Source organism: Piliocolobus tephrosceles, chromosome 15 (assembly GCF_002776525.5).
Source record: "Piliocolobus tephrosceles isolate RC106 chromosome 15, ASM277652v3, whole genome shotgun sequence".
NCBI classification, from domain to species: domain Eukaryota; kingdom Metazoa; phylum Chordata; class Mammalia; order Primates; family Cercopithecidae; genus Piliocolobus; species Piliocolobus tephrosceles.
In genome coordinates, this window is record NC_045448.1 from 61,909,703 (window position 1) to 61,928,398 (window position 18,696).

Here is an 18,696-nt window from a genome sequence, read left to right on the forward strand (position 1 = left end):
AAGTATTGAAGATTTAAGTTTATTATATCGTAAACCACCTGCACCAGAAATAAAAATATCTCAAAATACACGCAAAGAATCTTAAAATTCTAGGATAATTTAGGGTGACACAAATACCGGAACCAATAGTTGGAATATGTGCAAAAGCCTATTCCATCTATCAGGAAGTAAATACGGAGTTGAAATTAAGTTAGAACCCTTCCACTTTTATTATTGCCTTTGGTCATTCAAGTGACATTCAAACACGAAGTAAATTTCAAACACAAACACCATGGTACATTTTATAAATCGAGTGAATTGTATTACAAAATTAGATAGTCCGAAAGTCTATCTGTGGAAATATCACAAACAGAATACAAATCCAAAACCCACATAAACTGTTCATAAGTGAGCATTTTTTCAACAACCAACTTTTTGTAAATTGATCCATCTAATTCACCTTTGCCAACTAGGCCTTTAGGCCCAGAAGTAGTTGATTTGCAATATATCTTCTATAAGCTGAAATACCATCTTGCAAGGGTCGAAAATAAAATAAGAAGGCCAGAAAAGATCAGCGTACCCTCTTTAATAAAAAGTAAAGTATCAGGTAAAAGGCCTTTCCTTCCAGGAGAGATAGGCCATTAACTATCCCGGGATGGTATGTGTAGCACAGTGCTCTGCCTAACAGAATTTACCATTAAAGCGGTGAATGCTACACTAAGAAACATCATTAACAAATTTATTTTAAAAATAGGTATGATGGTTCCAGTCATCACTATCACAGTTCGTTTTCAGCTATTTAAGGTCTGGCTGAAGTGTTTAAGACACCCACACACCCGCAAGGGAGGGAAAAACCACCACCCTGCTCCCGGGGAGTTTAATGAAAATTAGCAGGTAAGAGAGGCCTTGGCAGCACGCTGGAAATCAAAGAGGGCTGCCGGAGCGTTTGGACTGCGGAGGAAAGCCTCGTCCACCGACCCCACCTCCCCGCACCTTCCTGGCAGGGCGAAGGGGGCGAAGGGGGCGAAGGCGGCGAGGGTCTCATTACTGCCTTCATTAATTGACACCTGTAATGAGGAAACTTTCCGAGAGCCCAGAGCACCCGGGCCCGGCCGGGCCGGAGCTCCGCGGCGGCCGCCTCTCGGGCGCCCAGGTAACCCGGCCGGGTTGGGCCCGAGGCGCCGCGGCGGCCGCGCCACCGCGCACCTTCCCAGGGCGCTAGGCCCGCACGCCGCCAAGCCCGGCCGTCGCCTCCCGCAGGCCGCGACAGCCCGGTGAAGCCAGAGAGCTGCGCGACGACCCCAAACCGTGCACCCCGACAGGCCCCTACCGCGGCTACTTACTTTCATTTAACACCTCCACCAGGTCTGCGCAGTTCTCGCACATCGTTCGGCCGCCGCCCCCCCCTCCCCCGCTTCGGATCACACTGACTGATCCCAACCGGCGGGGGGGAGGGGAGAGAGGCGGAGGAGGGGGCTGGCCGGCCGGCGGGGCGGGGAGGCGACGAGGGCGGGCGGCGGCGGGGACGGGGCGGGGAGCAAGAGAATGGGGGAGGGGGCCGGCGGTCCCCACAGCGGGCGGGGGAAAGGAGGGGAGCGAGGGGAGGTGCGCAGGCCGGAGGGGCGCGGAGGCGCCGGCGGCGGGGAAGGAGGGGAAGGACGGGGGAAGGGGAGAGGGAGGGAGGGGGCGGGTGGGGAGAGAATCAGCAGAGTCACTTCACCGACCAGACGCCGCGGCCACCGCCAACGCCGCCGCCATTTTAACTGAGCGCTCGGGCTGCGCTCGGCTCTTTCCGCCCGGGCTTAGGAGCGGACGAGAGGCGCCGCGCGCTCTCATTCCCCCGCCTCCCTCCCTCCCTCGCCTCTCCCTCCGCACACACGCCGCACGCTCTACACCCCGCCGTGGCTGGCTCGCCGCCCTCCCTTTCCTCTTCCGTCCGGCCTCCCCGCCCTCGGTCCACCCCCTCCGCGCGCTCGCCCACCCCGCCCAGCCCGGATCTCTGTCAGCGGCCGGAAGGGAAACGCGAAGCCAGCGCGGCCGCGGGGGGAGTCCGGGTGAGTAGGAGAAGATGGCGGAGCAACGAACGGGTCGCGGTTGCGCGGCGTCGCCCACCGCGACACACTCCACGGGCTCCTAGGCCCGGCGAGCGCCGGGTCACTCGTGCCGTCCTGTCCACCGCCCCTGGGCTTCGCCATTTTTCCCCAGGGCCGGGTCAAGGAATTGGTGCGAGTTTCTTTGGTGTCTCCCCTCTTCCGCGCTCAGGCTTTTGGGGTGGGGGAAGCATGGAGTCAAGTGGAGTGCCGGGCCGGGGCTACTCCGTTGCTCTCTTTCGGGCGCAAGGGCCACTCCTCACGGGGTCTGAGAGTGCATCAGCCCAGGGCCCGGCTTAACTGTATCGGTGATTATCGCTACCCTGATTACCTTGACGGTCCTCCGTCCTGGAGCAGTAAGAATCTTGACGTAACTAGAAATGGCGGAGTAAAGAGTGTTTGCCTGACATCGCCTCGTTTTTACGGAAGAGGGCCCCTCACGATGTGCCTATCAGCTCCACCTGAAATAGCAAGTAATGCTTCTCAGCTGAGAGCCAATAACGAGAATATTAAGATAAAGAACAGGTGAAGGGAGCAGTCAGCTGAAGTTTGTAAGGGAATTTTCCTCCCGCCCACAATTACACCTTGCTTGCTAATTTTTGTGTCCAACGTGTTTACATAGACATCTGACTGCAAAGTCCGTAAGATCGTGTACATAATCTCTGAATGATAACCAGGTGTCTATCAAGGCCCTGCAGTAATTCTGTTGATAGCTTTTGTGGAGGTTATGGCGCGCCCATCTCTCCATGCCAGAACCACCTGGTTCCAAATGCTTTGCCTTTCTGCTGCTTGAAGTTGATACTGTAAACATTCTGCCCAACCTGTTTTAAGTTGTTTCCTACTAGCAGGTGATCCTTAGGATTGTAGATCTATTCTGCCATCATCTTTCTTCTTCCTTGTCTTTCTCACAGAGTTGGGTTTTTGCAGACTTAATTTGGATCCTGAGGTTGACATTCATTGTCCACTCAACATACATTCCCACCTATCCCTTTTTTCCCTCCCAGCACAACCCCAATTATTTTTATTTATTTGGTTTTTATTTTTTTTTTTTGAGACAAAGCCTCACTCTGTCGCCCAGGTTAGAGTGCAGTGTTGCGATCACAGTACACTACAGCCTCCACTTTCTGGGCTCAAGGGATCCTCCCACCTCCCTAGTAGCTGGGACTACAGGCGCTCTCCACCACACACAGCTAATTGTTTTTTTATTTTTAGTAGGGATAGGGTCTTGCTCTGTTGTCCAGGCTGGTCTCAAACTCCTGGCCTCAATTGATCCTCCAGCCCAAAATGTTGGGATTACAGGTGTGAGCCAGCGTGCTGGTCTCACATTTTTTCAGGTAGCAGTTAAAACCAACCATCGGCCGGGCGCGGTGGCTCAAGCCTGTAATCCCAGCACTTTGGGAGGCCGAGATGGGCGGATCACGAGGTCAGGAGATCGAGACCATCCTGGCTAACATGGTGAAACCCCGTCTCTACTAAAAAATACAAAAAACTAGCCGGGCGAGGTGGCGGGCGCCTGTAGTCCCAGCTACTCAGGAGGCTGAGGCAGGAGAATGGTGTAAACCCGGGAGGCAGAGCTTGCAGTGAGCTGAGATCCGGCCACTGCACTCCAGCCTGGGCCACAGAGCGAGACTCCGTCTCAAAAAAAAAAAAAAAAAAACCAACCATCATGGTGATCTGACTTCTCTAGGGCTGGCCATACATTAATTGAGCTTTTCCTGATGAAAGGTAAACAACAATCCTGAGCAACATAATGGGAGCCCTCTGTCTACAAAAATTTAAAAATTAGCCGGGTGTGTTGGCTCACGCCTGTAATTCCAGCACTTTGGGAAGCCAAGGTGAGCGAATCACCTGAGGTCGGGAGTTCAAGACCAGCCTGATCAACATGGAGGAAGCTCATCTCTACTAAAAATACAAAATTAGCCAGGCGTGGTGGCACATACCTGTAATCCCAGCTACTCAGGAGGCTGAGGCAGGAGAATCGCTTGAACCCAGGAGTCAGAGGTTGCGGTGAGCCAAGATCGCGCCATTGCACTCCAGCCTGGGCAACAAGAGTGAAACTCCGTCTCAAAAAAGAAAAATTTTTGTTATCTGGTAGTGGTGGCTCACGACTACAATCACAACACTTTGGGAATCCAAGGCAGATGGATTGCTTGAGCCCAGGAGTTCTACATCAGCCTGGGCAGCAATGGCAAAACTCCATCTCCAATAAATAAGAATGTTAGCTGAGTGTGGTGGTGCACACCTGTAATCCCAGCTACTGGGGAGACTGAGGTGGGAGGATCACTAGAGCCCAGGAGATTGAGACTGCAGTGAGCAGTGATCACACCACTGCAGTCTAGCCTGGGTGACAGTGAGACCCTCTCTGGAAAAAAAAGAAATATAAGCAGAAATCTGCAGTATGGGTTCTTTGGGAAGAATTCCCCTTTCCTGATACAATAAGGGACAAATTCAGCTAACATACCGTTTAAACCTTCCTTCTGCCTGAAACATGGTCTCGATACACAAAGTAATATCCATCTTGTAATTTTTTTAACAATGAAACCTTTTATCCCATTTGCAGTTTCGTTGTTTAAAAAATTTGATTAAACAGGCCAGGCACAGTGGCTCATGCCTGTAATCCCAACACTTTGGGAAGCTGAGGCAGGTGGATCACCTGAGGTCAGGAGTTCAAGACCAGCCTGACCAACATGGTGAAACCCTATCTGTACTAAAAATGCAAAAAATTATCCAGGTGTGGTGATGGGCGCTTGTAATCCCATCTACTCGGGAGGCTGAGGCTGGAGAATTACTTGAACCCGGGGGTGGAGGTTGCAGTGAGCCGAGATTCTGCCATTGCATTCCAGCCTGGGCAACGAGCAAAAAAAAATCCGTCTCAAAAAAAGAAAAAAAAATGATAAAACAGAATCATAACGTGTGGATTCCTGATGCATCTGAACAGCAGTCTATGCCCAGACTGCTTATGTGAGAAAAATAAAACTTATTTTTCTTGGCTGAGTGTGGTGGTTCACACCAGGGCTGAGACAAGAGAATCGCTTGAACCCGGGAGGCAGAGGTTGTGGTGAGCCAGGATCACACCACTGCACTCCAGCTTGGGGGACAGAGCAAGACTCCGTGTCAAAAAAAAAAAAAAAAATTAGCCGGGCGTGGTAGAGGGCGCGTGTAATCCCATCCACTTGGGAGGCTGAGGTAGGAGAATCGCTTGAACCCGGGAGACAGAGGTTGCAGTGAGCTGCGGTTGGCACTCCAGCCTGGATGACAGAGCAAGACTCGTCAAAAAAGTTCTTTTTCTTTAAGCCATTTTTCAGATTTTCATTACTTGTAACCAAACACATTTCTAACTGATACAGATACTCTTTTTTTTCTTTTTTTATTTTTTTTAAGACGGAGTCTCGCTCTGTCACCCAGGCTAGAGTGCAGTGGCACGATCTCAGCTCACTGCAACCTCTGCCTCCCGGGTTCACGCCATTCTCCTGCCTCATTCTCCCGAGTAGCTGGGACTACAGGCACCGGCCACCACACTCAGCTAATTTTTTGTATTTTTAGTAGAGATGGGGTTTCACCATATTGGCCAGGCTAGTCTCGAACTCCTGACCTCGTGATCCACCTGCCTCGGCCTCCCAAAGTGCTGGGATTACAGGGCGAAGTGGCTCATGCCTGTAATCCCAGCTCTTCGGGAGGTCGAGGCGGGCAGATCACCTGAGGTCAGAAGTTTAAGACCAGCCTGACCAACATGGAGAAACCCCGTCTCTACTAAAAATACAAAATTAGCTGGGCAAGGTGACACATGACTGTAATCCCAGCTACTCGGGAGGCTGAGGCAGGAGAATGGCGTAAAACCCGGGAGGCGGAGCTTGCAGTGAGCTGAGATTCGGCCACTGCACTCTAACCTGGGCGACAGCGAGACTCCGTCTCAAAAAAAAAAAAGAGAAACATGCACAACAACTATTGTAGATGAATAGTAATATGATGTGTTAAAGATACCCTCTGATCCTTACAGAATTTTTTTTTAAGAATCTCTTGGCCGGGCGCAGTGGCTCAAGCCTGTAATCCCAGCACTTTGGGAGGCCGAGACGGGCGGATCACAAGGTCAGGAGATCGAGACCACCCTGGCTAATACGGTGAAACCCCGTCTCTACTAAAGAATACAAAAAACTAGCCGGGCGACGAGGCGGGCGCCTGTAGTCCCAGCTACTTGGGAGGCAGAGGCAGGAGAATGGCGTAAACCTGGGAGGCGGAGCTTCCAGTGAGCTGAGATCCGGCCACCGCACTCCAGCCTGGGCGACAGAGCCAGACTCCGTCCCAAAAAAAAAATACAAAAAACTAGCTGGACGAGGTGGCAGGCGCCTGTAGTCCCAGCTTACTCGGGAGGCTGAGGCAGGAGAATGGCGTAAACCCGGAGGCGGAGCTTGCAGTGAGCTGAGATCCGGCCACTACACTCCAGCCTGGGCGACAGAGCAAGACTCCCTCTCAAAAAAAAGAATCTCTTGCGGCTGGGCACTGTGACTCATGCCTGTAATCCCAGCACTTTGGGAGGCCAAGGTGGGCGGATCATGAGGTCAGGAGATCGAGACCATCCTGGCTAACACGGTGAAACCCCGTGTCTACTAAAAATACAAAAAATTAGCCAGGTGTGGTGGTGGGCACCTGTAGTCCCAGCTACTTGGGAGGCTGAGGCAGGAGAATGGCGTGAAACCGGGAGGCAGAGCTTGCAGCGAGCAGAGACTGCGGCACTGCACTCCAGCCTGGGGGACAGAGCGAGACTCCCTCAAAAAAAAAAAAAATCTCTTGCTTCTTAGGTTTTGTTTTTTTTGTTTTTGTTTTTTTTGAGACGGAGTCTTGCTCTGTCCCCCCAGGCTGGAGTGCAGTGCCGCAGTCTCTGCTCGCTGCAAGCTCTGCCTCCCGGTTTCACGCCATTCTCCTGCCTCAGCCTCCCAAGTAGTTGGTACTACAGGCGCCCACCACCACACCTGGCTAATTTTTTGTATTTTTAGTAGAGACGGGGTTTCACCGTGTTAGCCAGGGTGGTCTCGATCTCCTGACCTTGTGATCCGCCCACCTCAGCCTCCCAAAGTACTGGGATTACAGGCATGAGCCACCGCGCCTGGCCAGTTTTTTTTCTTTAAAAACATACATGATGCTTAACATGCTTTGAGAATTTAGAGAATTGTTGTCATAAATGGTCATTGCTCTTCAATTATCTACATCAGAGCTGAATAAACTTTTTTTTTTTTGAGGCAAAGTCTGTTGCCAAGTCTGGAGTGCAGTGGCATGATCTTGGCTCACCGTAACCTCCACCTCTTGGGCTCAAACACTTCTGCTTCAGCGTGCCACCACACCCATGTAATTTTTGTATTTTTTGTAGAAATGGGTTTTCACCATGTTTCCCTGACTGGCCTCGAACTCTGGAGCTCAGGTGATCTGCCTGCCTTGGCCTTCCAAAGTGCTGGGATTACAGGGTTGAGCCACCATGCTCAGCCTCAACAGACTTTTTGTATAAAGTGCAAATAGTAAAGATTCTATACTTCATAGATAATATGAGTCTCTTATCACAACTATGTTAGCACAAAAGCAGATATAGATAATAGGGGAATAAATGGCTATGTTTCAATAAAACTTTATGGACTTTGAAATTTGTATAATTTTCATGTGTCATAAAATATTATTTTTCTTTAATTTTTTTTTTTTTTTTTTTTTTTTTTTTGAGACGGAGTCGCGCTCTGTTGCTCAGGCTGGAGTGCAGTGGCCGGATCTCAGCTCACTGCAAGGTCCACCTCCCGGGTTCAGGCCATTCTCCTGCCTCAGCCTCCCGCTAGCTGGGACTACAGGCGCCCGCCACCTCGCCCGGCTAGTTTTTTGTATTTTTTAGTAGAGACGGGGTTTCACCGTGTTAGCCAGGATGGTCTCGATCTCCTGACCTCGTGATCCGCCCGTCTCGGCCTCCCAAAGTGCTGGGATTACAGGCTTGAGCCACCGCGCCCGGCCTCTTTAATTTTTTTTAACCATTTAAAATGTTAAAACCATTCTTAGCCCACAAGCCACATAAAGCATATAGCAGACCAGAAATAGCCTTTGGGCTGCAATTTACCAACCCCTTATCTACTTCAATTGATTAACAGATAAGACAGAGGTGGTGGTTCACGCCTGTAATCCCAGCACTTTGGGAGGTTGCGGCGGGTGGATCATGCGGTCAGTTCAAAACCAGCCTGGCCAACATAGTGAAACCCCATCTCTACTAAAAATACAAAGATTAGCCAGGCATGGTGGTGTGTGCCTGTAGTCCCAACTCAGGACGCTGAGGCAAGAGAATTGCTTAAACCTGGGAGGCGGAGGTTGTGGTGAGCCAAGATGTACCACTGCACTCCAGCCTGGGCAACAGCAATACTCCATCTCAAAAAAAAGAAGAAGATAAGGCACAGAAGCCAGTAGAAACAAGGTTTTTACTGCCTCCTAACTCTTGACCCTTCACTCGACCATGCTGACTTGGTGTATGTATCAACAGGGACCTTTTAATGTTCTTGAAGAGTGTGCATTCTAAAAGAACAATGAAGTCCAGAATGTCTTATATTTTATAAATATTCCATCATTTCTTGTAAATTTGAATTTTCAAAACCATAATCAGCAATAATCATACTTTGATAGCTTGAAGTTGACTGTTTTCAATATTTTGTTTATATGTCATCATCTAGTGGTAGAACTAACCTCTGAATAAAAATAATCTACTATATGAAATTTCTAATTCTACAGTTTGTAGTACGTTCCTAAGAACTTGTCTGAAAAGCAACCCCACATAAACAACTTTGGTAAATTACTATTTCCATGGGAATGATTTGTCCTTCTTAGTATAGTGGTTGCTATTATTGAACATAGGCTTTTTTTTTTTTTTAGGACAAAGTCTAGCTCTGTTGCCCAGCCTGATGATCTCCACTCAATGCAACCTCCGCCTCCTGGGCTCAAGTGACTCTCCTGTCTCAGCCTCCCCAGTAGCTGGGATTACAGGTGCCCGCTACCACATCTGGCTAGTTTTTGTATTTTTAGTAGAGGTGAGGTTTCACCTTGTTGGTCAGGCTGGTCTCGAACTCCTGACTTCAAGTGATCTGCCTGCCTCGGCCTCCCAAAGTGCTGGGATTACACGTGTGAGCCACCACGCCCGGCCTGAACATAGGCCTTTAACCTTTGTGTCTTTATTGTATCTGACGTTTGGGGGAAAAGACCAGAATTACTGTGGAGTATACTCTTCTCCCTCACATCCACACTCCAGGTACTATTTTGTACAACTTAGGGCCATTATAAGAAGGCAGGTATGCTATTGTATACTTTCCACAGCACCCAGTCGAGTGCATCGTTTGTACAGCAGTTTGTACATAAGCTTAGCAAATTGCTGTTTGGTTATTGCTAGAATGATTATATTTAAACAAATTGGATTACATCACTTTGCTGATTAAAACTCTTCAATAATTTCCTGTTGCATCTAGAATAAACTACTTGGGTCTTCTCCAACTTACCTTTCTACTCTTCTTTTTCTGAGATGGTATCTCGCTCTGTTGCCCAGGCTGGAGTACAGTGGTGCAATCTTGGCTCACTGCAACCTCTGCCTCCTGGGTTCAAGCAGTTCTCCTCCCTCAGCCTCCCAAGTAGCTAGGACTACAGGCATGCACCACTATGCCTGGCTAATTTTGTATTTTTGGTAGAGATGGGGTTTCTTCATGTTGGTCAGGCTGGTCTCGAACTTCTGACCTCAGGTGATCCATCTGCCACGCCTTCCCAAAGTGCTGGGATAACAGGCATGAGCTACTGTGCCCAGCGCCTCTTCCCTCTTCTGTCTGCCTTGAATACATGTGCTGTCTGGAGTAGCAAATGTCAAGGCATTGAAGATGGCAAAATGGTAAGAAAAGTCTTGGGTCCCTGTTGGCATTGTTAATCGGCTCATCAGTGCTATCAACTGCCTTCTTATTGCTGTGTAAAGCTTTTGACTATCTAACAAAAATAAAACCCAAAAGCTAAGGTTGGGCTTTTGCAGCCCAATGCAGTCATTAGAGTAGTGTGGTAAGCATAATAACTCCTCCTCCGCGCACCAAAAGTCCATGTCCAAATCCCCAGAATCTGGGTACCTCACATAGCCAAAGGGACTTTGCCAGTGTAAATACAATAAGAACCTTGAGATGGGGAAGAGTATCCTGGATTTTTCAGGTGAGGCCAATTAATTACACGGAGCCCTGAAAACAGAGTACTTTTTCCAGCTTTTTTCAGATGAGCTATGACTACACAACACCAAAGATGCAGTATTGCTGGCTTTGAAGGTGGAGGAAGGGGACTAGGACTCAATAAATGTGGGTGGTCTCCAGAATCTGGAAAAGACAAGAAAATAGATTCTCCTCTTTAACCTCCAGAAAGGAACACAGCACTGGTGACATCTTATTTTTAGCCCGCTGAGACCCATATTGTACTGCTTGCTTACAGAACTGTAAGTGGGTTGTTCACCTGGACGCAGTGGCTCAAGCTGATAATCCCAGCACTTTGGGAGGCCGAGGCGGGCGGATCACCTGAGGTCAGGAGTTTGAGACTAGCCTGACCAATATAGAGAAACCCCGTCTCTACTAAAAATACAAAAATTAGCTGGGCGTGGTGGCGCATGCCTGTGATCCCAGCTACTCGGGAGGCTGAGGCAGGAGAATCGCTTGAACCCGAGAGGCGGAGGTTGCAGTGAGCTGAGATTGCACTGTTGCACTCCAGCCTGGGCAATGAGAGGAAAACTCCATCTCAAAAAAAAAAAAACCACCTATAAGTGGGTTGTCCTAAGCCTCTAAAGTTATGGTAATTTAACAGCAATAGAAAATTAATAGAGGTAACACCAGGCATAGTGGCTCACGCTGTAATCCCAGCACTTTGGGAGGCTGAGGCAGGTGGATCACCTGAGATCGGGAGTTTGAGACCAGCCTGACCAACATGGAGAAACCCCGTCTCTACTAAAAATACAAAATTAGCTGGGCATGGTGGCACATGCCTGTAATCCCAGCTACTCAGGAGGCTGAGGCAGCAGAATCGCTTGAACCCGGGAGACAGAGGTTGCAGTGAGCCGAGATTGCGCCATTGTACTCCACCCTAGGCAACAAGAACGAAACTCCATCTCAAAAACAGAAAAAAAAAATTAATACAGGTAGCTTGCAAAAATAGGGAACAGCATATGCAAAACCTCTGAGACATAAAATAACTTGGCTGTTTCTAGGAACAAAAATAAGCAAGTATGTAGTCATGATAAATAACCAACAAGAAGGAAGGGGACCCAGGTGGGGGAGAACAATTGTTCTGAGAGACCACTAACCACAGACAACCCACTGGCACAGCTACCTTGCTCCACACATAGCCCCAGCAGCATAACCTCACTCCACACGTAGCCCCATCCAGCATAACCCTCTAAAACTTGCCTCCAGCCCCTGCTTCTTTGCAGACAGACCTTTCTCTACTGTGATGCCCCTTACACCCTTGCAACATATCTTTATACCTTCTCTTTTTTTCTTTTTTTTTGGGGGGGGGCGGGGAGACGGAGTCTTGCTCTCTCACCATGCTGGAGTGCAGTGGCGCAATCTCAGCTCACTGCAAGCTCCACCTCCCGGGTTCAAGCGATTCCCCTGCCTCAGCCTCCTGAGTAACGGGGACTACAGGTGCCCGCCACCATGCACGGCTAATTTTTTATATTTTAGTAGAGACTGGGTTCCACCATGTTGTCCAGGATGGTCTCGATCTCCTGATCTCGTAATCCACCCACCTCAGCCTCCCAAAGTACTGGGATTACAGGCGTGAGCCACTGCACCCGGCCTCTTTATACTTTCTCTAATACATTACGACTGTCTTGGTAAATTCCTTTCCTGGCCATGACACCAGCCCTAGCCAGTCGCACTCGTGACGTTTTGGTGGCCATATGGGGAGTGATTGGGGACTACTCCCTTCTCTCCTATTCCTCCAATTCCAGCTTCTTGGTGGACAGAATCGATGAGGGACAATTGAAGGTCCCCGGCCAGGGCCACTCCCCAGCAGATCAGAAGATCCCAGTGGAAAGACATCTGACCACCATGGCCCAATCAGGTGAGAGGTTCAGAGTTTGCTTCCGGTGGACCAACTCTAGTATCCCTCTGGCAATTGATGGCAACTGGCTAGGGCCACTCCCTGTTGTAGCCTGAAGGCCAGGGTTTGAACAAGTTTGCCTGCCTTGCCCAGAAGGGAAGAAGGTTCTCATTTTTTCTGGTCAAAAGTCCCCAATCACTGCTGGTAGCTCAATTGGCAGCAGAACCTCAACCAGGGCAAGCCTATATACGTTTTGGGGAACTCACCCCCTTGTTCTCCTGTGAAGACAGCCAGCCATCCTGCTCCGGATGTCTTTTTTTTTTTTTTTTTTTTTTTTTTTTTTTTTTTTTTTTTTTTTTTGAGACGGAGTCTTGCTCTGTCGCCCGAGCTGGAGTGCAGTGGCCAGATCTCAGCTCACTGCAAGCTCCGCCTCCCGGGTTTACGCCATTCTCCTGCCTCAGCCTCCGGAGTAGCTGGGACTACAGGCGCCCGCCACCTCGCCCGGCTAGTTTTTTGTATTTTTAGTAGAGACGGGGTTTCGCTGTGTTAGCCAGGATGGTCTCGATCTCCTGACCTCGTGATCCGCCCGTCTCGGCCTCCCAAAGTGCTGGGATTACAGGCTTGAGCCACCGCGCCCGGCTCCGGATGTCTTAAGCCAGGTGATCCCAAACAGCACCAGGACTGTGAGTCTTCCCTCAACCTTTTCCCCTCATACCTAGATTAAGCACACAGCATAATTCATACCTGGACTAACCTGGGATCACTCACCCAGTGTTCATCCAGTGTGAGGCCCTAGCACCAGGAGATCCTTTCCAATAGGTGGAACACCCCTTTGAAAAGTGCATCTCTGACCAGGGACAGTGGCTCACGACTGTAATCCCAGCACTTTGGGAGGCCGAGGTGGGTGAATTATGAGGTCAGGAGATCAAGACCATCCTGGCTAACACAGTGAAACCCTGTCTCTACTAAAAAAATACAAAAAATTATCCAGGTGTGGTGGTATGCGCCTGTAGTCCCAGTTACTCAGGAGGCTGAGGCAGGAGAATCGCTTGAACCCAGGAGGCGGAGCTTGCAGTGAGCTGAGATCACGCCACTGCACTCCAGCCTGGGCAAAAGAGCAAGAATCCGTCTCAAAAAAAAAAAAAAGGACATCTCTAGGCCAGCCTCAGTGGGTCACACCTGTAATCCCAGAACTTTGAGAGGCCCAGATGGGCAGATCGCCTGAGGTCAGGAGTGTGAGACCAGCCTGGCCAACATGGTAAAACCCCGTCTCTACTAAAAATACGTAAATTAGCAGGACGTGGTGGTGCTCACCTGTAGTCCCAGCTACTCGGGAGGCTGAGACAGGAGAATCGCCTGAACCTGGGAGGCAGAGGTTGCAGTGAGCTGAGATTGCACCACTGCACTCCAACCTGTGCAAAGACAGAGTGAGACTCTGTCTCAAAATAAATAAAATATTGGCTAGCCAGGCATGGTGGCTCATGCCTGTAATCCCAGCACTTTGGGAGACCGAGGCAGGTGGATCACTTGAGGTTAGGAGTTCGAGACCAGTCTAGCCAACATGATGAAACCCCGTCTCTACTACAAATATAAAAATTAGCTGGGCATGGTGATAAGCGCCTGTAATCTCAGCTACTCAGGAGGCTGAGGCAGGAGAATCGATTGAACCTGGGAGGTGGAAGTTGGAGTGAGCCAAGATAAATTGATTGAACCTGGGAAGTGGAAGTTGGAGTGAGCCAAGATAAATCGATTGAACCTGGGAAGTGGAAGTTGGAGTGAGCCAAGATTGCACCATTGCACTCCAGCCTGGGTGACGAGAGCGAAACCCTCTCAAAAAAAAAAAAAAAAAAGCGGGATTAATTTGACATTCAGCCTCTGAAAAAGAAATTTTTTTTTATTGTTAGTGGTAGTAATACAGCATGGCCCGTATGCAGGAAATCCTCAAATTGGCTCCTCATTCTTATATAAATGAGAGCAGAATAAGGAGGACAAGGCTAAGGAGAAAGAAAAGCACAGGGACAGCCTGGACACGGTGGTTTGTGCCTGTGATCCCAGCACTTTGGGAGGCCAAGGTAGGTGGATTGCTTGACTCCAGGAGTTCAAGACCAGCCTGGCCAACATGGTGAAACCCTGCCTCTACTAAAAATACAAAAATTAGGCTGGGCACAGTGGCTCACGCCTGTAATCCCAGCACTTTGGGCGGCCGAAGTGGGTGGGTCACCTGAGGTCAGGAGTTCGAGACTAGCCTAGCCAACACGGTGAAACTGCTACTAAAAATACAAAAATTAGCCAGATGTTGTGGTGGGTGCCTGTAATCTCAGCTACTCAGGAGGCTGAGGCAGGAGAATCGCTTGAACCCAGGAGCTGGAGGTTGCAGTGAGCCAAGATCATGCCACTCCACTTCAGCCTGGGTGACAGAGTGAGAGTCTCTGAAAAAAACAAAAACAAAAAAAATTAGCGGCCGGGCGCGGTGGCTCAAGCCTGTAATCCCAGCACTTTGGGAGGCCAAGACGGGTGGATCACGAGGTCAGGCGATCGAGACCATCCTGGCTAACACGGTGAAACCCCGTCTCTACTAAAAAAATACAAAAAAACTAGCCGGGCGATGTGGCGGGCGCCTGTAGTCCCAGTTACTCGGGAGGCTGAGGCAGGAGAATGGCGGGAACCCGGGAGGCGGAGCTTGCAGTGAGCTGAGATCCGGCCACTGCAGTCCAGCCCAGGCTACAGAGCGAGACTCCGTCTCAAAAAAAAAAAAAACAAAAAAAAATTAGCTGGGCATGGTGGCAGGTGCCTGTATTCCCAGCTACTGGGGAGGCTGAGACAGGAGAATCACTTGAACCCAGGAGGCGGAGATTGCAGTGAGCTGAGATCGCACTATTGCACTCCAGCCTGGGTGACAAGAGTGAAACTCCATCTCAAATTTAAAAAAAAAAAGAAAGTACAAAAATTAGCTGAGTGTGGGGGTGGTTTCCCAGCTACAGGGGAGATCGAAGTGGGAGGATCACCTGAGTCTGGGAAGCAGAGGTTGCGGTGAACCTATATTGTGCCATTGCACTCATCTGGCGACAGAGTGAAACCCTGTCTCAAAAAAAGAAAGCCTGGAACGGTGGCTCACACCTGTAATCCCAGCACTTTGGGAGGCTGAGGCAGGCGGATCACGAGGTCAGGAGATGGAGACCATCCTGGCCAACATGGTGAAACCCTGTCTCTACTAAAAATACGAAAATTAGCTGGGCGTGGTGGTACGTGCCTGTAATCCCAGCTACTCAGGAGGCTGAGGCAGGAGAATCGCTTGAACCAGGGAGTCCAAGGTTGCAGTGAGCTGAGATGGTGCCACTGCACTCCATCCTGGCAGCAGAGCAAGACTTCGTCTCAAAAAAAAAAAAAAAAAAAAACCCACAGATACAAGAGGCAGGCTCAACTGTTGGCTGCTCTCGAACCCCCTGACCCCCTCCAGGTTGCCTTAAAGACACTCCTCTAGGTAATTGACATTGGTGCAGGAAGACAGGCCACTGGAAGGAAGCCAAACTGCCCCAATGGAATAAATGGGAAAAAGCCCCATGTGACTTGCACCCTTTGCCACAAGCTCAGCCACTGAAAATGGGACTTCCCTGAGAGCCAAAGGGCCCCCAGGACAGAATCCCAACCCTCAGTGGCATTGAGCTGAAGAGGCTCTGCTCCAGCTAGCTTGCAAATCAGACATCATCAGCAGGACAAAGCCAAGGGCAACTCTGAAAATAGCAAGTAAAATTATAAATTTCCCTTTGGATTCAAGAACTGCCTACTCTGTACTTATCTGCTCTGAGCAACTCTCCTCCAAATCCTGTTGGGTAATGGGGGCAGATGGCACCCCTCCCTCCAAAAAACAAATTCACACCCCTTTACATTACTTAAGGGATCATTTACCATTCTCCCACCAGTCCCTGGTAATGTCCAAATACCCCATATCCCTCTGGGGCAAAGATAGGTGCCTGTTTAATATTTACCCATTCTCTGAATTCATCTTTCTCTCTAATAGCCCTATTTATCCCAGGAAAGCCACCTAAATCTTTAACCAATAACTTCAACCTAGATAGCCCTAACTCAGGGGTTTAAAATACTTATTCAAACAAGTCCACACTTATTCAAACAAGCCGTGGCAAGAAATCTAACCAAGCAATTTTTTAAGAAGGGGGAACTTCTACACTATAAAGGTTGTAAAGGTGGCTGGGTGCAGGAGCTCACATCTATAATCCTAGCACTTTGGGAAGCTGAGGCAGGCGGATCACAAGGGCAGGAGATAGAGACCATCCTGGCTAACATGGTGAAACCCTCTCTCTGCTAAAAATACAAAAAGTCAGCCGGGTGTGGTGGTGCGTACTTGTAATCCCAGCTACTCAGGAGGCTGAGGCAGGAGAATCGCTTTAACCCGGGAGGCGGAGGTTGTGGTGAGCCGAGATCGCGCCACTGCACTCCAGCTTGGGAGACAGAGCAAGACTCCATCCCTCCTACCAAAAAAAGGTTGTAAAGGTAAAGAGGTATTTTTGGTAAGGAAGGTTATGAAAAAGAGATTTTATATGAGAAAGGATCTCATATGGTAAATTCTTGTTCTAAAGTAAAATGACTGGTTGTTTTAAAAGAAGGATGTTTAGGACAAGTAAAAGTCCAAGAATGTTGTAGATTATCTAAGTCATGAGAAAATTCATAAAAGGAAATTTATAAAAGGGAAGTTGTATGTAATTAAGGCATAATAATCACCAGGCATGGTGGCTCATGCCTATAATCCCAGCACTTTGGGAGGCCAAGGCGGGCGGATCACGAGATCAAGAAATCGAGACCATCCTGGCCAACATGGTGAAACCCCGTCTCTACTAAAACTACAAAAATTAGCTGGGCGTGGTGGCACATGCCTGTAATTCCAGCTACTTGGGAGACTGAGGCAGGAAAGTCACTTGAATCCAAAGGTGAAGGCTGCAGTGAGCTGAGATTCACTACACTCCAGCCTGGTGACAGTGTAAGACTCCGTCTCAAAAAAAAAAAAAAAAAAATAAAAAAACGCTCTAAAATTGGTTCCCTGGCCAGGCACGGTGGCTCAAGCCTGTAATCCCAGCGCTTTGGGAGGCCGAGACGGGCGGATCACGAGGTCCGGAGATCGAGACCATCCTGGCTAACACGGTGAAACCCCGTCTCTACTAAAAAATACAAAAAAAAAAAAAAAAACTAGCCAGGCGACGTGGCGAGAGCCTGTAGTCCCAGCTACTGGGGAGGCTGAGGCAGGAGAAGGGCGTAAACCCAGGAGTCGGAGCTTGCAGTGAGCTGAGATCTGGCCACTGCACTCCAGCCTGGGCGACAGAGCAAGACTCCGTCTCAAAAATAAAATAAAATAAAATAAAATAAAATTGGTTCCCTATGCTGTGTCTAATTAAATTCAAACACTTTTTCATTGAGTTTAATTTCCAGGTTATCTAAATGGGCTTCCAGTAAGGTAAAACAGTCACACTGCAAAAAATTTTTCTTTCCTTTTTCAGTAACTGGCTTAAGAAACAAAACTATCTTCTGGAATTCAACAGCAGTTTTACCTTCAAGTGATGCTGCAAATGGGATATTAGTCTCTCACCAGTGATGCCTGCTACCTTTCCAAATCTCCCCTGGATTCAACTGAATGCCAGTTTCACTTTGACATGATCTCCTTCTCTGATGACTCCCTTCCTCCGGCAAAATCCAATATCCTAAGTCCCATAATCAGGAACAATGACTCACGGGGTCTCCTAACAGACCAACAGTAATAGGTAGGGCCAGTCCTATGCCCAGGGTCAGCAGAAAGTAATTGGAAGATGAGATCTCCACCCCAGTGCCAAAGATTTGTCACTGTTCTTGGGGTGGGTTGTGGAGTCCTGATAAATAAGCAACAATGAGGAAGGGGACTGGGGCCAGGTCTGGGAGAACAATTTGTCTAAGAGACCACTAACCCCAAACAACCCACTAGCACAACTACCTTGCTCCACACGTAGCCCCAGTGGCATAACCTCATTCCGCATGTAGCACCCTCCAGCAAGACCTTATAAAACTTCCCTTCTGCCGGGCGCGGTGGCTCAAGCCTGTAATCCCAGCACTTTGGGAGGCCGAGACGGCGGATCACGAGGTCAGGAGATCGAGACCATCCTGGCTAACATGGTGAAACCCCGTCTCTACTAAAAATACAAAAGACGGCCGGGCGCGGTGGCTCAAGCCTGTAATCCCAGCACTTTGGGAGGCCGAGACGGGCGGATCACGAGGTCAGGAGATCGAGACCATCCTGGCTAACACGGTGAAACCCCGTCTCTACTAAAAATACAAAAACTAGCCGGGCGAGGTGGCGGGCGCCTGTAGTCCCAGCTACTCGGGAGGCTGAGGCAGGAGAATGGCGTAAAACCGGGAGGCGGAGCTTGCAGTGAGCTGAGATCCAGCCACTGCACTCCAGTCCGGGAGACAGAGCGAGACTCCGCCTCAAAAAAAAAAAAATAAAAATAAAAAAAAATAAAAATACAAAAGACGAGGCGGGCGCCTGTAGTCCCAGCTACTCGGGAGGCTGAGGCAGGAGAATGGCGTG

General features: G+C 49.3%; 2 protein-coding genes across 7 annotated transcripts in view; one reads left to right on the plus strand and one right to left on the minus strand.

The window, feature by feature from the left end:
- The window catches only part of USP34 (ubiquitin specific peptidase 34), a 291,540-nt gene extending 288,965 nt beyond the window's left edge, over positions 1-2,575 (minus strand). For 2 of the 6 annotated variants that reach the window (XM_023228314.3, XM_023228316.3), the window contains exon 1: positions 1,323-2,575. In XM_023228314.3, coding sequence (XP_023084082.1) covers positions 1,323-1,365 — 43 coding nt within the window. In that variant the 5' untranslated portion in view covers positions 1,366-2,575. The remainder of the gene's footprint in view (positions 1-1,322) is intronic. The other 4 variants (XR_002734953.2, XM_023228313.2, XM_023228311.2 and 1 more) reach the window with 4 other exon arrangements.
- Positions 1,525-18,269, plus strand: LOC116418469 (basic proline-rich protein-like). Its single transcript, XM_031934219.1, has 4 exons — positions 1,525-1,584; positions 1,786-2,033; positions 12,037-12,149; positions 17,636-18,269. Exons 1-4 carry the CDS (start codon positions 1,525-1,527, stop codon positions 17,728-17,730), a joined length of 516 nt encoding a protein of 171 aa, XP_031790079.1. The 3' UTR covers positions 17,731-18,269.
- The last annotated feature ends 427 nt before the right edge of the window (positions 18,270-18,696 follow it).

Bases quoted from the DNA above. Each gene is read 5' to 3' on its own strand.
- LOC116418469 (XM_031934219.1), top strand. From the start codon at position 1,525: ATGGGGGAGGGGGCCGGCGGTCCCCACAGCGGGCGGGGGAAAGGAGGG. The intron at 1,585-1,785 runs GTGCGCAGGCCG...GCCCGGGCTTAG, and splicing joins AAGGAGGGGAGCGAGGGGAG to GAGCGGACGAGAGGCGCCGC. The intron at 2,034-12,036 runs GTGAGTAGGAGA...CTCCAATTCCAG, and splicing joins CGGCCGCGGGGGGAGTCCGG to CTTCTTGGTGGACAGAATCG.